Raw genomic sequence first — 21,386 nt, forward strand, 5'->3', positions numbered from 1 at the left:
CCGCAACGGGAGAGGCCACAACAGTGTGAGGCCCGCATACCACAAAAAAAAAAAAAAAAGATACACTGTGCTCATGGACTGAAAGAATCGATATTGTTAAAATGACTATATTACCCAAGGCAATCTACAGATTCAGTGCAATCTCTATCAAAACACCAATGGCATTTTTCACAGAACTAGGACAAATAATTCTGAAATTTTTATAGAAACACAAAAGACCCTGAATAGCCCAAACAATCTTGAGAACGAAGAAGCTGGAGCTATCGCACACCCTGATTTCAAATATATTACAGGGAATTCCCTGAGGTTCGGTGGTTAGGACTTTGCACTTTCACTGCCAAGGGCACGGGTTCAATCCCTGGGCAGGGAACTAAGATCCCACAAGTTGTGCAGTGTGGCCAAAAAAAACCAAAAACAAAAACCCAAACAAACAAACAAAAGTGGTGGTAATCAAAACAGTATGGTACTGGCACAAAACTGGCATGTAGATCAATGGAACAGAATAGAGAGACCAGAAATGAACCCACACTTATATCATCAATTAATCTACAACAAAGAAGGCAAGAGTATACAATGGGGAAAGACAGTCTCTTCAATAAATGGTGTTAGGAAAACTAGACAGCTACATGCAAAAGAATCAAGCTGAATTACTTTCTCACACGATGTACAAAAATAAAATCAAAATGGATTAAAGACTTAAATGTAAGACCTGAATCCATTAAACTCCTAGAAGAAAACATTGGCAGTAGGCTCTTTGACAGCTGCCTTAGTGATGTATTTTTGGATATGTCTCCTTAGGCAAGGGAAACAAAAGCAAAAATAAACAAATGGAACAGCATCAAACTAAAAAGCTTTGGCACAGCAAAGGAAACTATCAACAAAACAAAAAGACAGCCTAATGAATGGGGGAAGATATTTATAAATGATATATCTGCTAAAGGGTTAATATCCAAAACAAAGGAGACATACAAACCAACATCAAAAAAACAACCTGAATGGGCTTCCCTGGTGGCGCAGTGGTTGAGAGTCCGCCTGCCGATGCAGGGGGCACGGGTTCGTGCCCTGGTCCGGGAGGATCCCACATGCCGCGGAGTGGCTGGGCCCGTGGGCCATGGCCGCTGAGCCTGCGCGTCCGGAGCCTGTGCTCCGCAACTGGAGAGGCCACAACAGTGAGAGGCCCGCGTACCACAAAAAAAAAAAACAAAAAAAAAAACCTGATTAAAAAATGGACAGAGGACTCGAATAGACTTTTCCCAGAGAAGATGTACAGACGGCCTACAGATACATGAAAGATGCTCAACATCACACTAATCATCAGGGAAATGCAAATCAAAACCACAATGAGGGGGCTTCCCTGGTGGCGCAGTGGTTAAGAGTCCGCCTGCCGATGCAGGGGACACGGGTTCGAGCCCCGGCCCGGGAAGATCCCACATGCCGCAGAGCGGCTGGGCCCGTGAGCCATGGCCGCTGAGCCTGCGCGTCCGGAACCTGTGCTCCGCAAAGGGAAAGGCCACAACAGTGAGGCCTGCGTACAGCAATAAAAACAAAAACAAAAACAAAAAAACCACAATGAGATACCACCTCATACCTGTCAGAATGGCTATCATCAAAAAGACAACAAATAATAAGTGCTGGCAAAGATATGGAGAAAAGGGAATCCTTGTGCACTGTTGGTGGTATCGTAAATTGATGCAACCACTATGGAAAACAGTATGGAGATTCCTCAAAAAATTAAAAGTAGAACTGCCATATGACCCAGAGAACAAACGGGTGGTTGCCAGAAGGGTTTGAGGTGTGGGTGAAACAGGTGAAGCGAATTAAAAGGCACAAACCTCCAGTTATATAATAAATAAGTCACAGGGATGTAATATACAGCATAAAGAATATGGTCAATCATATTGTGATAAGTTTGTAGGGGGATAGATTGTTACTAGACTCATCACGGTGATTATTTCCTAATACATGAAAATGTCAAATCATTATGTAATACATTTGAAACTAACATAATATTGTACATCAACTATATTTCAATAAAAAATGCTTGGGAGAAGGAAACATTTTTCTTAGAAACCTTAGAATTCTAAGTTGGACTTTAAAACTGGAATTACCACTACCAACTTAATTTCCAAAACATTCAGATTGTCACTAAAGCACCCCTTCATTTGAATGAATTTAAAATTGAAATCTAGCTGAGTTCTGACTTAACAACTTTTAGTATTATACCATAGTGAAAAATACATCTAGTTGTGATGAAGACTGAATTTTGTGTGGAATGAATAACTAGATAGAGCTATCATGATCTAAGGGAGATATTATATGAAGGGATTCCATGGGAATAGAATGACCTTGTATTATCATTTCGGTGTACTGCATCACTCCAGCTTGAGCATGCTCCCTTTGGGTGGCACTTACATTGTCTTGGGTTTCGTAGTAAACCTCTGAGCGCTTTTGAACTTTGGTCATAGAATGTTTCCAGCAAAGCCAATGTCCTCTGCCGATCCAAAAACCCTACCTAAGCAGAAAGTTGGCAATTAGTTGTTACAGGAGATTTGAAATTTTTTCTTTTTTTTTTTTGCGGTACGCGGGCATCTCACTGTTGTGGCCTCTCCTGTTGCAGAGCACAGGCTCCGGACGCGCAGGCTCAGCGGCCATGGCTCACGGGCCTAGCCGCTCCGCAGCATGTGGGATCTTCCCAGACCGGGGCACGAACCCGTGTCCCCTGCATCAGCAGGCGGGCTCTCAACCACTGCGCCACCAGGGAAGCCCCCTTTCCCATTTTTTTCAGTTGGCATGAGTAGTCTGTTTCTTATTAACTTATAAATTTTTGATAATGATCATTCTGTTATCTATATAGCAAATAGTCTTTCTCAGTTTATCTCTTATCAGTTATCAGTTAATCTCTTATTAACTTAACTTTTGGTGAGTTTAGCCATATCAATGTTCTAAATTTTGAAGTAGTCAAATGCATCAATCATTTCCTCTATGGTTTGTGCTTACTTGCTGTATTCTTTAGGAAGTATTACCTATACTTAGGTCAAAAGGCATGCTCTATATCTGCTTCTAAAACTTTAAAAATTTTGTTTTCCATATCTAGGTCTCTGATCAGATGGAACTTATTTTTCCTCATTAAGGAGACTGAAATCTAATTTTATTTTTTGTCCAATATGGAAGCCAATCATCCCAATATCATTTATTGATTAGTCCCTTCCCACGAGTTTACATCCATGTTATACACTAAATTCCCACATTCTCATGGGTCTGATGCCAGGTTCAATATTCTGTTAATATAACTTTATTTTTATAAATCAGGAAAATTCTCCCCAACTTGTTCTTCTTTTTAGAATTGTTTTTGCTATATTTGGACCTTCATTTTTCCATACAATTTTTAAAAACTAAAGCTTTGAAAAATAACATACAGAAAAGTACACAAAATAATAAGTGTATGGTTTTATGAATTATCACCGTATAAACATACACATGAGCTGTTTCTCAAAGGAGAATAGTTAACTTTAGTAGAAGGCATGGTTTTGCACCAAAAGTTGAGGGATCTACATTGTGATTCTACTATTGCAACTTGCGATAGCTTTCTACTTTGCCCTGTTCATTTCAAATACTGTAGGATCTTCTAGGAGATAAGGCATAAGATAAAGAAGAGGCTTTGTAATGCAGCCTAGAAATCCTACAAGACCTCTTCTTGCTCTGGGACCCCCTTTGCCAGCTGATGGCTCAGTTAACACAAAAGAGCAGCACAGATTGATACAAATGTGGTAAAGGTTGTTCCTAAAATGTAAAAAGGTCCAATAAGCATTATGCTTCTTTCTTAGTGGTAGGTGGCACAGGATCTGGCAATTTGCCTCGTATTTGAAACAGATATCCTGTCATGCTTCCAATTACTGGAAGCTAAAAATTTTACCAACGTAGAAAACACTGAATTTTTATGGTTTTTATCTTCCACCCTCTGACACACATGGAGCTTACCAAGGCATCTAATGCTTCTTCCAGCTCATCCAGTCCAATCACCACAATGGAAATCATCAAGGTGATGAACCTGTATGATGTTCTATGATATGTCAACACAATCAATGTCTCTGCATACTAAATTATGATAGAAAAAAAAAAGAGCTGCCTTAGCCCTATGCCAAGGCAGTAAAAGGATACTGTTGTTCCTAATAGGTGAAATCAAGCTTCTTTTGTTGGTCCTTGCAAACTGCTCTAGAGAAAACAGTAGTTGCCAGATCAGTTGTCGTGAATGATGGATCTGTGTCAATTTGGTCCAATAAAGGTTCCACATCTTGAATAGCAGCTGCAAATGGTGTTAGTGTAATCTACAAATATTCTTCAAGATCTACCTACCTTCTGCATAGGCAAAACAGAAGAACTAGATAAGAATGTAATAAGAATGTTATTTTCTGAATCCTTCATATCACTATTTTCATATCTAATCTCTGTGGAATTGTGTTTTTTTTTAAATTTGTTTTTGTTATCCGTTTGTTTTTTTACCATTTTGGCAGTCAGAGAAAGTCCACCATGATAGCCTTCAGCCCCTAATTTTTGAGAATTCTGCTAGTTGCTGTACATGTCTATTCCAGTTGTACATTCAAGAACCAGAAATAAATATAGCTAGGTCCCGCAGATTAACTGGGTCTATGATATAACCTTGGATCAAAACAGCATTTATCACCTGACATCCATAAGCCCTAACTTTAACCAGTGGTCCACTGGGGCACTTTGGGATACCAGGGATTAGTGTTAACTTGGAGTCTGGTAATCTCTGAAAGTCTGGTGGGACATTTCCCTTTTTCTAATGCATATTCACCCTAGTAAAGGGCTACATGCCCTTTGAGAAAGGCTTGAAATAAGATCTAGAGTATATGCTCGTAGCAGAATTCTTCCTCAAGAAGGCCAGCCTCCACTTCAACCAAAGCCTTCTGGGTGTATCAACTGCTTGTCTGGGAACTGGATAAGAAGCCAAAACTCTCCATTGTGGTGTCTCATCTCATGTTTCTGGCCCCATAGTTAGAGCTTTTCTGTAAATAGTTCTAGTAATAATTTAGTAGATATCCTACCTATGTAATTCCTAAGAAAATCATGATCACTACAGAAAATCTATGAGTCAAAACATTCATATGGCCACTTTAATTTCTGCTGTTCATTGTGGTAATTCCAATCATATGTTCAGGAACTAGGTAAAAAACCACAGTATGAGTCCTAGACAAATATTATATTTTATTATAATATTATAATATTATATATAATAATATAAAAAGGCCATATAAAAAGGCCATATAATAATATGGCCTTTAACCTTGGGCATTAAGTCAAAATACCATTTATCTATCACATTAACTTTGACCAGTAGACTCTATCTCTGGCAGTTAAAGGCCACTTGTCTTCTAGGAATCCCATCAGTTCCTTGAAACTAGAAAGCCCACTTCAATGCCACTATCTCCTACCATCATTCCCAACCTACAGAGGACAGCTACCAAAGAGCTTTTTAGGGATGTTAGTGCTCCCGTCATTAATGGATTTCTCAGGGATTGTCACCTGGGCACTCTTGGGGAATAGGATGAAGGTGAATATGGGTAGGCTACCTATGAGAAATCAACTTCGTCAATTTTACAAGCCTTTGGATTTATTTTTTTATAGCATGCCATGAAGGCTCTGGCATCTCAATCTCATTGAATGTAGGCTGTATTTGAGTCAAGGTTATAGTTAATCTACCAAGAAAACTGTTAAAACCATTTCCAAGATACCAAAAATATTACTGCTTAGCAAATCTTCTAAGTATAATGATACTGATAAATCTGGGCTAATCCAAAGTTATATCCATCCTCCTAAGTCTAAAAGTTTTATAATCAGGAATTCTGTGTCGGTCCAGTGGTTAGGACTTTACCTTGCACTGCAGGGGGCATGGGTTTGATCCCTGGTTGGGAACTAAGATCCCACATGCCACGTGACGTGGCCCAAAAAAAATTTTTTATAATCAATGCCCACACATGTTCCCCAAGTTTCTGCTGCTATGAATTAGCAAAAACTTGCTATTCTCCTGGAATACTAACAATCAACTTTCTCTACAGATTTGACTAGTCCTCTTGGGGCATGCTGATATCTGACTTTTGGGTCTAAAGGCAATGGATGATACACAGGTGGGCCTTAAGGAAAATAGCTAATTGCCCCAAGTGAAGTTATAGGTTCTGTAAGGAAAGAAAAGCTTATATCCTCAAAAAAAGCAGAGAAGGGATTGCTTTTGCTGCCAAGGGAGTCTTTAGGGAGGTTCGTGGCACAAGTCTCAGCTTCCATCCAAATGTAACCATTCCAAGTCTCAGGATCCCTCTATTTTCCAAGCAATGTGCTGACTTTCACATGAGAGACTTATGAATTTGGCTTATGTTTTCATTCTGTCCCATTAAACTTGGGGGCTGATTTTTTAAAAATCTGTATCTGCTCTGAAGCTATAAGAAATAGAGATTTCTTTAGAGCCATCATGGACATTTTCTGGTTTTGTGACTGCAACTTGAGCTAAGCATTTAAAGCCCTGAGCTCGTCTTTTACTTTCTATAACCTCTCCAATGCAGTGAGATGAAGCTCAACCACCGACAGCCCTTGTAGTCAGCACTATTACAATTATGATAAAATGCAGCAGCCACTTGGTCTCTTAAAGCCCAAGGCACTTCATCCCAAGCAACCATAAGTGATCATTTAAAATTTTTTTCATTGAGGAATAATAAATATGCAATAAAGGGTATACATCTTAAGTGTTTAGCACAATAAATGTTTACCTATCTATATACTGTGTAAACATTACTCAGATAAAGATATAGAACATTTTTATCATCACTAGAAGGCTCCTTCATGGTTTCTGTTAGTCAATAATTCCCCCAAAGGTGGTTATTATTCTGATATTTATCACTATAGATTAGTTTATCTGTTATTGAATTTCATATAATTGGACTTATATAATACATGACCTTTTGTGTCTTTTTTTTTTTTTTTTTTTTTCTTTGCGGTACGCGGGCCTCTCACTGCTGTGGCCTCTCCCACTGCGGAGCACAGGCTCCGGACGCGCAGGCTCAGCGGCCATGGCTCACGGGCCCAGCCGCTCCGCGGCATGTGGGATCTTCCCGGACCGGGGCACGACCCCGTGTCCCCTGCATCGGGAGGCGGACTCTCAACCACTGCGCCACCAGGGAAGCCCTGTGTCTTTTTTTGTTCAACATTTTATCTGTGAATGTTATTCATGTTTCATTTGACTGTAATTCTTTTTTCATTGCTACACAATATTCTACTGTATGAATATATATATGAAAATTTATTTAATCATTTTATTGTTGATGTACATTTGTATTGTTTTTAGTTTTTGACTATTATGAACACTTTTTGGATTTTTTGGTCAATTTCAATGAAGCATAATTTACATCCAGTAAAATGCATCAATTTAAAGTGTACAGTTCAGGGACTTCCCTGGCAGTCCAGTGGTTAAGACTTCGCCTTCCAATGCAAGGGATGCAGGTTGGATCCCTGGTCGGGGAGCAAGGTCCCACATGCCTCGCGGCCAAAAAACCAAAATATAGAAGAGAAGCAATAATGTAACAAATTCAATAAAGACTTTTAAAATGGTCCATGTCAAAAAAATCTTTAAAAACAGTGTACAGTTTAATGAGTTTTGATAGTGTATACACCCAAGTAACTACCACCACAATGAAGAGAAAGAACATTTTCATGAAACCAAAAGTTCTCTTGTGCCACTTTGCGATCAGTCCCCTCTACTCATGGCCCCAGAAAACTCCCAATCTGCTTTCTACTGTTGTAGATTAGCTTTCTGTGTTTTAGATTTTCATATAATGAAATCATGTAGTGTGTTCCCTTCTGTGATTGCCTTCTTTCACTTAGCATAGTATTTTTAAAATTTCTCAATGTTATAGTATATATCAGTAGTTCATTCTCTTTCATTGATGAGTAGTAATTCCACTGTGTGGCTATACTACTGTGTGTTTATCCACAAGTTAAGGACATCTGGGTTGTTTCCAATTTCGAACCGTTACAAATGAGGCTGTTAAGAACATTAAATATAAGTCTTTGAGTATACATATGTTCAGATTTCTCTCATTCCATTTTATTTCTCCTAGGTAAATATCTCGGAGTGGAATTGCTGGTTGATGGGTCATATGGTTAAGTATATGTTTAACTTTTAAGAAACCACCAAACTGGGAATTCCCTGGTGGCCCAATGGTTAGGACTCCGTGCTTTCACTGCCCAGGGCACGGGATCAATCCCTCATCGGCGAACTAAAATCCTGCAAGCTGTGCGGTGTGGCCAAAAAAAAAAAAAAAAGAAAGAAACAACCAAACTGTTTTTCCAAAGTGGTTGTTCCATTTCTATCAGTAATGTATGAGAATGCTGGTTGCTCTACATCTTTACCAACACTTGGTATTGTCAGGCTTTTTAATTTTAGCTCATAGTGGTTTTAATTTGCATTTCTCTATGACTATTGACATTGAACATATCTGCATGTGCTTACTGGACATACATGTATCTTCTTTCCTGAAAGTTTTTTAAAAAATCCATGGCATTTTTATTAGATTGTTTCATTAAGTTGTAGGAGTCCTCTATGTACTCTGGACACACAACTTTTGTCATTAAATCTATTGTAAATATTTTATCCCAGTCTATAGCTGTATTTTCATTTCCTCAATAGTGTCTTTCAGATAACAGAATTTTAAATTTGATGAAGTCCATTTTATCAAATATTCCTTTAAGGTTCATGTTTTCTTCTGGAAGTTTGTGATTTTGCCTTAAACATTTAGGTCTAAAGGCAATTTCAAGCTTATTTTTATGTTTGGTGTGAGGCAAAGCTTGGAGTACAACTCGTCCCCCCAACCCCAAAGTCGGTAGCCAGTTTTTCCAGCACCATGTGTTGAAAATATTATCCTAGGAACCTCTGTTGAAAATCAACTGACCATGTACATGTGGTTACATTTCTTACTATTTGGTTCCACTGATCTATTTGTCTATTCTCACGCCAATACCATGCTGTTTTGATTTCTGTAGATATATATTAAATCCTTAAATCAGCTAGTGTAAATTTTCCAACTTTGTTCTTTTTCAAAATTATTTTGGCTACTCTGCATCCTTTGAAATTCATGAACGTTTTAAAATTAGTCTTGTCAATTTCTATAAATAAGCTTACTAGGATTTGGATTGGAATTGTGTTGAATTTATAGATCAATTTGGGACATAGTGAGTCTTTTTGATTCATGAGTATGGTCTCTGAGAAAAATGAGGACTGGTCTCTTCAATGAATTAGGTTTTTTATTTCTCTCAGTAATGTTCGGTAGTTTTCAGTCTATGGGTATTGTATATACTTTGTTCAATTTATCTGTATTTCATGTGTGTGATTTAGGCATTTAAAATTTTCGTTTTCCAATTGCTCATTGCTAGTATATAGACATATAATTGATCTGTAATGTATTGACCTTACGTCCTGAAGCCTGACTAAATTCATGTATATGTTCTAGTGAATTCAATTTTTATATTCCTTAGGATTTTCTACATAGAAGATCATGTAATATTGAATAAAGAGGTTTTCTTTTTCTTTTCATGCCTATTTCACTGGCTAGTACCTCCACTACAATGTGAAATAAAAGGGGTGAGGGTGGACATCCTTGCCTTGTCCCTGATATAAGGAAGAAATCATTAATTTTTTCACCATTAAGTATAACTGTAGGCTTTCCATAGATGCTCCTTATCATTTTGAAAAAAATTCTATTTCTAGTTTGCTGAGAGGTTTTTTAAAAAAATCATGAATGTGTGTTGAATTTGGTCAGATGGCCATATAGTTTTTCTTTTTTTAGTTTCTTAACATGGTTAATTGCCTTGATTGAATTTTGAATATTAAACCAATCTTACATCCCTGGATTACACTCCACTTGATCTTAATATATTACCTTTTTAATATATTGCTGAATTAATTTGCTAAAATTAACTTAAAGATTTTTGTATCTTGCTCATGGAAGATATTAGCCTACAGGTTTTTTTTTTCTTGAGATAGTTTTGTCTGGCTTTTATATCAGAATAATGATGGTCACATAAAATGAGTTGGAAAATGTTCTCGCTTCTATTTTCTGGAAGACTTTGTGTGGGTCTGGAATTATTTCTTCCTTAAATGTTTGCTAGGACTCAGCAGTAAAGCCATCTTGGCCTGGAGTTTTGTTTGTGGAAAGGTTTTTAATGACATTAATTTCTTTATACATATGAGAGTATCTAGGTTTTCTATTTCCTTTCGAGTCAGACTTGGTAATTTGTGTGTCAGAGAATTTGTCCACTCAATCTAAGTGGCAAATTTATTGGCATAAAGTTGTTCATAATGTTCCCTCATTGTCTTTTTATTTTATTAAAAAATTTTTTTAAAAAGAATATTTTGGGGCCATGCCACATGGCATGAGGGATCTTAGTTCTCCAACCAGGGATTGAATCCATACCTTCTGCAGTGGAAGGGCGGAGTCTTCTTATTTATTTTCTTCCTTCCTTCCTTCCCTCCTTCCTTCCCTCCTTCCTTCCTTCCTTCCTTCCTCCCTCCCTCCCTCCCTTCCTTCTTTTATTGGCTGCGTCCGGTCTTAGTTGAGGCACGCGGGATCTTTCTTTGCCGTGTGTGGGCTTCTCTCTAGTTGTGGCACAGGGTCTTCTAATTGTGGTGTGCAGGTTTTCTCTCCCTAGTTGTAGTGCACGGACTCCACAGCGCATGGGCTCTGTAGTTTGCAGCACGTGGGCTCTCTCCTTGAGGCGTGCAGGCTTAGTAGTTGTGGCGTGGGCTTAGTTGCCCCACGGCATGTGGGATCCCAGTTCCCCGAATACCAGGGATTGAACCCGCATCCCCTGCATTGGAAGGCGGATTCTTTACCATTGGACCACCAGGGAAGTCCTGGAAGGGCGGAGTCTTAACCACTGGACTGCCAGGAAAGTCCCCCCCTCCATTGTCTTTTTAATGTCTGTGGCTCTGTAGTGCTCTTTCTTTCCTGATATTAGTAATTTGTTTCTTCTCTTTTTTCTTTGATCACTCTACCTAGAGGTTTATCAATTATATTAATCTTTTCAAAGAGCCAGCTTTTGTTTTGATTTTCACAGTTGTATTTTGTTTTTTATTTCATTGATTTTTGCCAATTTCTTTATCATTTCTTCCTTTTTATTTACTTTTCATTTATTTGGTTTTGCTTTTCTTTTTCTAGCTTTATAAGATGGAAGCTTAGATCACTGATTTTAGACTGCTCTTTTTTTTAAATTTTATTCTTTTTATTGGAGTATAATTGCTTTACAATGTTGCATTCGTTTCTGCTGTACAAGGAAGTGAATCAGCTTTATGCATACATATATCCCCTCCCTCTTGGACCTCCCTCCCCCACCCACTCCACCCATCTAGGTCATCACAGAGAAACGAGCTGAGCTCCCTGTGCTATACCGAAGCTTCCCACTAGCTGTCTATTTTACACATGGTAGTGTATTTATGTCAAATCTAATCTTCAAGTTCATTGCACCCTCCCCTCCCTGACTGTGTCCACATGTCCATTCTCTATATCTGCGTCTCCATTGCTGCCCTGGAAATAGGTTCATCTGTACTATTTTTCTAGGTTCCACATATATGTATTAATATATGATATTTGTTTCTCTCTTTCTGACATACTTCACTCTGTATGAAAGACTCTAGGTCCATCTATAAATGACCCAATTTCGTTCCTTTTTATAGGTGAGTAATATTCCATTGTATATATGTACCACATCTTCTTTATACATTCCTCTGTTGATGGACATTTGGGTGTTTCCATGACCTGGCTATTGTAAATAGTGCTGCAATGAACAATGGGGTACCTGTGTCTTTTTTGAAATATGGTTTTCTCAGGGTGTATGCCCAGTAGTGGGATTGCTGGGTCATATGGTAGTTCTATTTTTAGTTTTTTAAGGAATCACCGTACTGTTCCCCACAGTGGCTGTATCAATTTACATTCCCACCAACAGTGTAAGCAGGTTCCCTTTTCTCCACTCCCTCTCCAGCATTTATTGTTTGTAGATTATTTTTAATTTATTTTATTTTTATTTATTTATTGTTTTTGGCTGTGTTGGGTCTTCACTGCTGCGTGCTGGCTTTCTCTAGTTGCAGCGAGGGGGGGCTACTCTTTGTTGCGGTGCGCAGGCTTCTCATTGCGGTGGCTTCTCTTGTTGCGGAGCACGGGCACTAGGCGCTCGGGCTTCGGTAGTTGTGGTGTGTGCGCTCAGTAGTTGTGGCTCGTGGGCTCTAGAGTGCAGGCTCAGTAGCTGTGGCGCATGGGCTTAGTTGCTCTGCGGCATGTGGGACCTTCCTAGACCAGGGCTCAAACCTGTGGGGCAGGCGGATTCTTAACCACTGTGTCAGCAGGGAAACCCTGTTTGTAGATCTTTTGATGATGGCCATTCTGACCGGTGTGAGGTGATACCTCATTGTAGTTTTGATTTGCAAATCTCTAATAATTAGTGATGTTGAGCATCTTTTCATATGACTCTTGGCCATGTGTATGTCGTCTTTGGAGAAATGTCTATTTAGGTCTTCCGCCCATTTATTTATTTATTTTTGGCTGTGTTGGGTCTTCGTTGCTGCATGCGGGCTTTCTCTAGTTGCAGTGACAGGGGCTACTCTTCCACACGGTGCGCGGGCTTCTAATTGCAGTGGCTTTTGTTGCAGAGCACGGGCTCTAGGCGCGCGGGCTTCAGTAGTTATGGCACATGGGCTCAGTAGTTGTGGCTCGCAGGCTCTGGAGCGCAGGCTCAGTAGCTGTTGCACACTGGCTTAGTTGCTCCGAGGCATGTGGGATCTTCTCGAACCAGGGATTGAACCCCTGTCCCCTCACTGGCAGGCGGATTCTTAACCACTGTGCCACCAGGGAAGTCCCTTCTGCCCACTTTTTGATTGGGTTGTTGTTTTTTTGATATTGAGCTGCATGAACTGTTTGGAGAGTAATTCTTTGTCCGTTGCTTCGTTTGCAAATATTTTCCCACATTCTGAGGGTTATCTTTTTGTCTTGTTTATGGTTTCCTTTTTTGTGCAAAAGCTTTAAGTTTAATTAGGTCCCATTTGTTTATTTTAGACTGATCTTATTTTCTTATATAAGCACTCAAAGCTATAAATTTCTAAACACTTCTTTAGTGGCATTTCTCTAATTTTATTACATTGTGCTTTAGTTATCACTCAGTTTCAAATATTTCCTAATTTCTCCTATGATTTTTTTTCCTCATGGGTTATTTAGAAGTGTTTCTAAATATTTGGGGATTTTCCAACTATCTTTCTGTTATTGATTTCTAACTTAATTCTGCTGTAGTCAAAGAGCGTACACAGTGTGATTTTAATTCTTTTAAATTTATCGAGATCTGTTTCATGGTATAGCATGTGATCATCTTTGTGAATGTTTCAAGTGCAATTGAAAAGTATGTTTTTCTGCAGTTGTTGAGTTGAATGTTCTATGACACTCAAAGTCAAGTTGGTTGACAGCATTTTTGAAGTATTTTATATCCTCGCTGATTTTCTGTCTACTTGTTCTATCAACTGCTAAGAAAGTAGTGTTTAATTCTCCAATTGTAATTGCAGTTCTGTCATTTTTTGCTTCATGCACTTTGAAACTCTATTAGGTGTATAGACAATTAGAATTATTATGTCTTCTTATCAAATTGACCCCTTTATCATTATACTATAGCCCTCTTAATCCTTGGTAATACTCCTGTTCTGAAGGCTCCTTTGTCTTCTACTAATGTAGCCAAAAGATATATCTTTTTCCATACCTTTACTTTTAAACTATTTGTATCTTTATATTGGTTTTATCCAGCCTGACAATCTCTGTCTTTAGACTGGAGTGTTTAGCCCATATTCATTTAAGTAATTATCACTATGGTTAGCTTTAAATAGACCATCTTGCTACTTGGGTTTTTTGTTTGTTTTTGTCCCATTTCTTCTTTCTTCTTCTTCTTTTCTTCTTCTTCTTCTTCTTCTTCTTCTTCTTCTTCTTCTTCTTCTTCTTCTTCTTCTTCTTTCTTCTTTTCTCCTTCTCCTTCTCCTTTCTTCTTTCTTCTCCTCCTCCTCCTCCACCTCCTCCTCCTCCTTCTTCCTCTTCCTCTTTCTCTCCTCTCCTTCTTTTTTTGCTTCTTTTCCTGCCCTTTTTAAAAATAAATTTATTTATTTATTTATTTTTGGTTGTGTTGGGTCTTCGTTGCTGCACGTGGGCTTTCTCTAGTTGAGGAGAGTGGGGGCTACTCTTTGTTGCAGTGCGCGGGCTTCTCATTGCGGTGGCAGTGCAGGGGCTCTAGGTGTTCAGGCTTTAGTAGTTGTGGCACGCAGCCTCAGTAATTTTGGCTTTCAGGCTCAATAGTTGTGGCACACGGGCTTAGTTGCTCTGCGGCATGTGGGATCTTCCCGGACAAGGGCTCAAACCCGTGTCCCCTGCATTGGCAGGCAAATTCTTAACCACTGCGCCACCAGGGAAGTCCCATTCCTGCCTTCTTTTGATTATATTTTAATATTCAACGTTATTGCCACAATTGGTTTAATACCTATACCTCTCTTTTTTCTAGTAATTGCTCTAAAATTTAACATTATGCATCTTTACTTATCACAGTCTACTTTCAAATAATATTATATACTTTATGCCTAAAAGGGCTCAAACCCGTGTCCCCTGCATTGGCAGGCAAATTCTTAACCACTGCGCCACCAGGGAAGTCCCATTCCTGCCTTCTTTTGATTATATTTTAATATTCAACGTTATTGCCACAATTGGTTTAATACCTATACCTCTCTTTTTTCTAGTAATTGCTCTAAAATTTAACATTATGCATCTTTACTTATCACAGTCTACTTTCAAATAATATTATATACTTTATGCCTAATGTAAGAAACATTTCTATTTTCTCCCATCCATTATTTTTGCTATTGTTGTCATACATTTCACTTCTACATATATTGTAAACTTCACAATACATTATTAGTTTTGCTTCAAAGAGTAAATGATCATTTAAATAACATTTTAAATGAGGAGAAAAGTCTTTTATAACCACTCAGGCATTTTCTTTTTCTCTCTCGCTGCTTCAGTTCAGATAGTTTCTATTGCTATGTCCTTATGTTTACTAATATTTTCTTCTTCAGTGTCTAATTTCATGCTAATCTTATGTAGTAAAGTTTTAATTTCACATATATATATTTTTTATCTCTAGGGGTTCAATTTGGAACATGGCTGGTTGAAACAAGAAGCTAGTGGATGGCACTGTGGATTCAAGATCCTGGTTAATACTTAAAAGATCATTGCTCCTCACTCAACAAAGCATGGCTCCATATATATATAAAATATATATATGTATTTTAAAAATTAATTAATTTATCTATTTTTGGCTGCATTGGGTCTTAATTGTTGCACGTGGGCCTCTCATTGCAGTGGCTTCTCTTGTTGCGGAGCACGGTCTCTAGGTTCGTGGACTTCAGTAGTTGTGACTCACTGGTTTCAGTAGTTGTGGCTCACGGGCTCTGGAGCACAGGCTTAGTAGTTGTGGCACACGGGCTTAGTTGCTCTGTAGCGTGTGGGATCTTCCCGGACCAGGGCTCTAACCCGTGTCCCCCTGCATTGGCAGGAGGATTCTTAACCACTGTGCTACCAGGGAATCCCCAATATATATTTTTAATAGCATCCTCTGACTAAGAACTAGTATTGCTTTTTTTTTTTTTAATGCTGTACCTAATTCTGAAAACTTCAACTGAATAAATATCTCAGAGGAGACTTTCTGCCTTTAAGGACCACTCTGAATGGTGGATTCTGAGCCTCATTCCAGTTAACTACATGTCTTGTTATAAACATTTTTCTAGGCTCATGTAGCTATAGATATACAAACATGTGTACCTATGTATATGTACCCATATGGTTTATGTCCTTTTTGCTTTACAAAAATGGGATTTTATTACATATATTTCTCCATCTTTTACTTTTTTCACTCATTAATAATGTATAAAAATCCTCCAAGTCAGCTGGTGTAGATCTATTCAATTTGTATAAAGGCTGCATGATATTCCAAGATGTAGATGTACCATCATTTAAAAAACATTTCCCTACAGATAAACATTCCCTTTATCTCTCCGTCTCTCTCTCTCTTTTTCATGTGTAAACAGTGCCACAGGAATCATCCTTGTACATGTATTTTCTATCTACTGGTGCTTTTATTTCTTTGAGGTAAAAATTTCAGGAATGGGATCACTTGGTTGAAGGATGTGTATATTTTTTATTTAAATAGGTATATCCAGATTGCTTTACAAAGATACTATACTATTAAATTTTCACCAGGAATGTTTGAGAAAATGCTTTTCCTCTATCCCTACCAGCAATAGGTATTATCATTTTGTTTTATTTATTTATTTTTCGGTATTGTCATTTTAAAATGCTTTTGCTCATCTGTTGAGTATGCAGTGATTCTACATATTCTGTGTTCATATCCTTTGCCCATTTTTCTTTGGGGGCTTACATAGTGTCCTACCATCAAATAAAGGGGCAATTAGTTCAGTGCCAGTAGTACTTGTTGATTCTGACCATATGGAGTTCATCCCACTGAATAATTTGGAAGTGGGCATTTTCTTTTTTTGGTGTTTTTTGTTAATGCCCATGGTTCTCCTGTCCCAACTTCAAGTGTTGGACACTTCCTGGTGTACTTCCAGAACTTTTACTGTCATCTTCTCTGCACACCCACCCCCTTTACACACAGGTATTTAGGAACACTCATTATCTTTCCTCTAGCCACCGAAGTGGGACTACCCTCAGGCTCATCCACCTAGACCCCTCCTTCTGCAGTGGCTAACCTTCCTCTTTAGTGCCATGTTGCATTCAGGACTTCTCAATGAAGCTTGCAGTCTCTGAGCTACACCCAGGAAATGATGCATAAGCCCTGGTGTTCTTAAATTTCTCCTCAACCTACTTGGAATTTCTAAGTGTCTATAATGTTGCCTTCAACATACAACCCTGGTTGGGGTATAAGGGTGTAATATCAGATATTAACTCTGACTTAGGGATCCAGGCAACTCCTAAGCAGTAGTCACAACCCCTCCAACCTCCTTCTCCCATCAGCTGGTCACAACTTCCCACTGACAGAAAAAGTGCTTTGATGTCATATTTTGCATTCTTCTTCACCCTATGATTCTCCATTCTTTCTCAAGATCCCAGTATTTTCAATTGAAAGTAGAGGCTTTTGAACTCTTGTCTCAGCTCCTCGTTGAAAATATTCAGAAACTCAATTAACTTCTTTACTCTAGACTGTATCTACCTTCCTTCGAAGATCAGCACATAACTATTGTTTGAATGATGGGAAGAAAAGCAAAAAGCATAAGCAAACCTGAGTTATTCTTCTAAATATTATCCCACTGTGTGGGATATCCCACTATGTGAGGTAATGTTTTGTACTGCACATGAGTTGGTATAAAGTTGGCCAACAGAGAATAGTTGTTCTCCAGGCATTTGTCAGGGAGTAAAATCTTGACCCATGTTACCCAATATTTATTATTAGCTCTGTTAAAAGAAACAATTTTCAAGGATTGCCTGAAAGATACAAAGACATTTCAGATTTTATAAAATATATTCCTGACTTAAGCCAAATTAGCAGGTATCTGAGAACCTATACTGTAATGTATTGGCTCCTTTAAGAACTGCTTTTTCTGAATTGCGGTCAGGTGTGGTATCATTTACCTACACGTAAGGTGGTTTTAAGAAACTGTTCTGGGCTTCCCTGGTGGTGCAGTGGTTAAGAATCCACCTGCCAGTGCAGGGGACACAGGTTCGAGCCCTGGTCCGGGAAGATACCACATGCCACGGAGCAACTAAGTCTGTGTGCCACAACTACTGAGCCTGCTCTCTAGAGCCCGCAAGCCACAACTACTGAGCCCTTGTGCCACAACTACTGAAGCCCATGTGCCTAGAGCCCGTGCTCCACAACAAGCCACCGCATTGAGAAGCCTACGCACTGCAACGAAGAGTAGCCCCCACTCACTGCAACTAGAGAAAGTCCGCACGCAGCAACGAAGACCCAACGCAGCCATAAATAAATAAATTAATTTTTAAAAAAAGAGAGACTGTTCTAATAAAGTCGTTTTTTCACTTATTATAAGTCCAGCATAAAGATGTTCACTTCATCACATAGGGCCCCTTTAATGGGTACTTCCAGAAGAAACTCCTGACTATACTTTTTATCCCAAATTTTTGCACTTCTTAGCTCCAGTTTATATTTATCTTAAAAGCACTATCAATAGTGTGCTTTGTCATGTTTCCCTATCACATTCACTACTAGGAATATTAGATTCAGACTCAGACCTGTAGACAACCAGAGCAAATATTTAGGTCACTCTGGTATGCATTTTGGGCTTTGTTCCCAGCTTCACTTAGTATCCTGCCTCTTATTTTTTTCTTCTTTCATCCTACTTTTTTTTTTTTTTTTTGCAGTACGCGGGCCTCTCACTGTTGTGGCCTCTCCCGTTGCGGAGCACAGGCTCCGGAAGCGCAGGCTCAGTGGCCATGGCTCACGGGCCCAGCCGCTCCGCAGCATGTGGGATCTTCCCAGACCGGGGCACGACCCCGTGTCCCCTGCATCGGGAGGCGGACTCTCAACCACTGCGCCACCAGGGAAGCCCCATCCTACTTTTAACCCCGTTTCCCCTGCATCGGGAGGCGGACTCTCAACCACTGCGCCACCAGGGAAGCCCCATCCTACTTTTAATCTATGTTATTCTGTTGCATTTTATCTATTCTTATAAGCTTCCTTAAATCTTTTCAGTAACATGGGGATACAAACAAATAAATATAAGGTTCATAAACAAATATATTTCAGGAAAGTTTGTATCTATTTTTGCAAATCCATTTGGTATCCTGGCACACTAGTGCCTTCCCAAATCCTATTTCTAGAAATACTTTTTGATATAAATGTTTCTTGTTTTTAAGAAACAGAATAAAATGTCGTAGGCTTTCTATTCCCAGCAGCTCTTTTCTATAGGAAGCCACCAGCAAAGAGAGTAAGCAAAAACAATTCTAAGCAACCTGTTCTTAAGAATGGGAAAGAAACTTAGGGACAAGTTATAAATCATGAAATACAGTGCCACTTGAGAGGTAATCTGTGATGAGAAAGGTAGAAATTGAGAATAACATCTAGAATGTTTAGCAACTTGAGACAGTAACTGATAATAAATCAGATTTGAATCTGATAATAAAATGTGAATTGTATTTTGTATGTCCTTTTTCCCTCCTAGTAATCCATTTTCATTATCAGTCCACAACAGGTTGGATATTAAAAACATCACCACCACCACCAACAACCTAAAAACTGGTCCTTCATAACAAATAGTTTGAGAAGCACTGCTTTGAGGGTCTTACCTTACCTTCCCACGGTCACAATGCAAGAAGAGTTCAGCAAACATCTGTCTCCGCATGTCAGTTTTTATAACCTCCCTGAATTCATCTGCACAGTGGCAAAGGTGCTTAAGGAGCTCCTCAAACATTTCACTTGTAAAGCCTGCAATGTGAGAAGAGATGAACTGTGGAGAAAAAGAGGATAAATGATTGATTTAAAACCGTGCTCTTTACTTGGATTTTTTCCAAGGATTCAGTTGATGTGCATGAAATTACTGACTGCAATTTTTTCCATATCATTTGCTTGTCACTTAGATAAAGTATTTTCATGTCAGTGTTATTATACAAGGCTATGATGCAGAGAGAGGTGATCAATACAGTCCCCAACACCATATATAAGCGGGACTAGATATTTTTGGAACAATTTCCCTCTAGATCACATCAGTTTTATATGGGAGCAGTTTTAACCTCACAGTATGAAATAGCAGCAGTCATAAAATGTGGGCTATAAATGAATAGCTCTAAAAATTGAATGTAGTTTTTCTTTTGAAGTAGAAGATATAAGAGCATGTGTTCTCCAAGACTGGCTACATTTAATTATTGGAGTGAAGGGATGGGGAGAGTGGGTGGTTTTTTTATCTTCTGATTTTGCAATAAAGTATCCTTTGTCCATGATTTGTTTTTTCTTTTGAAAGTCTAGAATCTGAAAACACCTATGCTCTTGGGCTATTCCTCTTGAGCCCTGTTGAATAGATTCCCAGAAGTGGGATTGCTTGCTTAGAAGGTAAACGCATCTGTATTTTTGGTAGGTTTTGATATCAGGCTTGTACCCTTTTGCACTCCCACCACTAATGTATGAGTGGCTGTTTCTCTTCAGCCTCATCATCAGTGTGTATTGCTTTCCACATTTCTGCTAATTTGATAGGTCAGGAACATTACAATCTTGATCTACACCTGACTGTAAGTATCTTGTGATAGAGAGCAGTGTATCAACCACTGGAAGAGTTTCTGAGTGGACTCCTCTTTAAGTGTTAGCCTACCTCACAAGTCAATGATTTCTTCCTCTGCCCCAAGCACAGTGGCAGTCAAATTTGTACTGAATGACCCTGCTTCCATAGCTAGAAATGATTGGGCCATGGGAGGATACTTATCCTAAACAAACTCATTCAGATTCTCTATACTGCGAATTGAGAATTAGGACTGGGGAATGGCCAGTTGATCTCTGAGAGGGGCTGGACCTGTGAATGTAAACTTAAGATTTGTTGGGAGGCCAGATTTCTCCATGTGAACTAAGGATGCAGAAGAAGTCTGTACACAGAGACAGATGAAACAAAAAGCAGAGAGAAAAGAGTCTTGATGTTCTCCAACTCCCTATTCTAGTCTCCTCCTGAAGCCAGAACAAATTCCTGCCCTTGGTTTCTGCACATTGCATTTTCAGTTACGTTAGCTCAGGCTGGTTTCTGTTTCTTACAATTAAAGAATAACAACTAATACAGTTTGTTTGAAATGGAACATTTTGTTGGCATATTTCATTGACATAATATTTGAAATGAAGGTTATAGTCGATATTTCACTTCCTCATTAATATCATATAGGCAAATTTAGGATGTATTATGTAAGAGATAGATTAGGCTTGAATCCATGCTAATGAATCATAAACCATCATTCAACTGGCTTAGAGATCAAAAGAGGAAAATTTAAAGCAGAGCAAAGGAGCTTTTCTAAATATTTCATTTCCTTAACTGCCTAAACCACCTAATTGTCATTATTCTTGATGGATTACTGAGCACAATTAAGTTCTTTTCTGTTACTTGGGAAGCAGAATAGTATACTGGTTAAGACCTCACATTTTGTCTGGGGTCAAATCCCAGTTTCCATATTTACTGGCTGAGTAACCTTGGATGAGTCGCTGGACTTCCCAGTTCCTTAATTTGTTCCCTAATAGCTACCACAGTCACTATCTCACTGGGTCATGGAGAGGACCCTGTATATGTACAAAGTATAGGTATTTCA

At 38.8% G+C, this 21,386-nt stretch overlaps 1 protein-coding gene across 1 annotated transcript in view; it reads right to left on the reverse strand.

Moving 5' to 3' along the window:
• EFCAB5 (EF-hand calcium binding domain 5) overlaps positions 1-21,386 on the reverse strand; it is a 98,765-nt gene that overhangs the window by 21,141 nt on the left and 56,238 nt on the right. The window contains 2 exon segments of the mRNA XM_055090305.1: positions 2,413-2,512; positions 19,403-19,558. Coding sequence (XP_054946280.1) covers positions 2,413-2,512; positions 19,403-19,558 — 256 coding nt within the window.

This window comes from Physeter macrocephalus, chromosome 14 (genome assembly GCF_002837175.3).
Source record: "Physeter macrocephalus isolate SW-GA chromosome 14, ASM283717v5, whole genome shotgun sequence".
NCBI classification, from domain to species: domain Eukaryota; kingdom Metazoa; phylum Chordata; class Mammalia; order Artiodactyla; family Physeteridae; genus Physeter; species Physeter macrocephalus.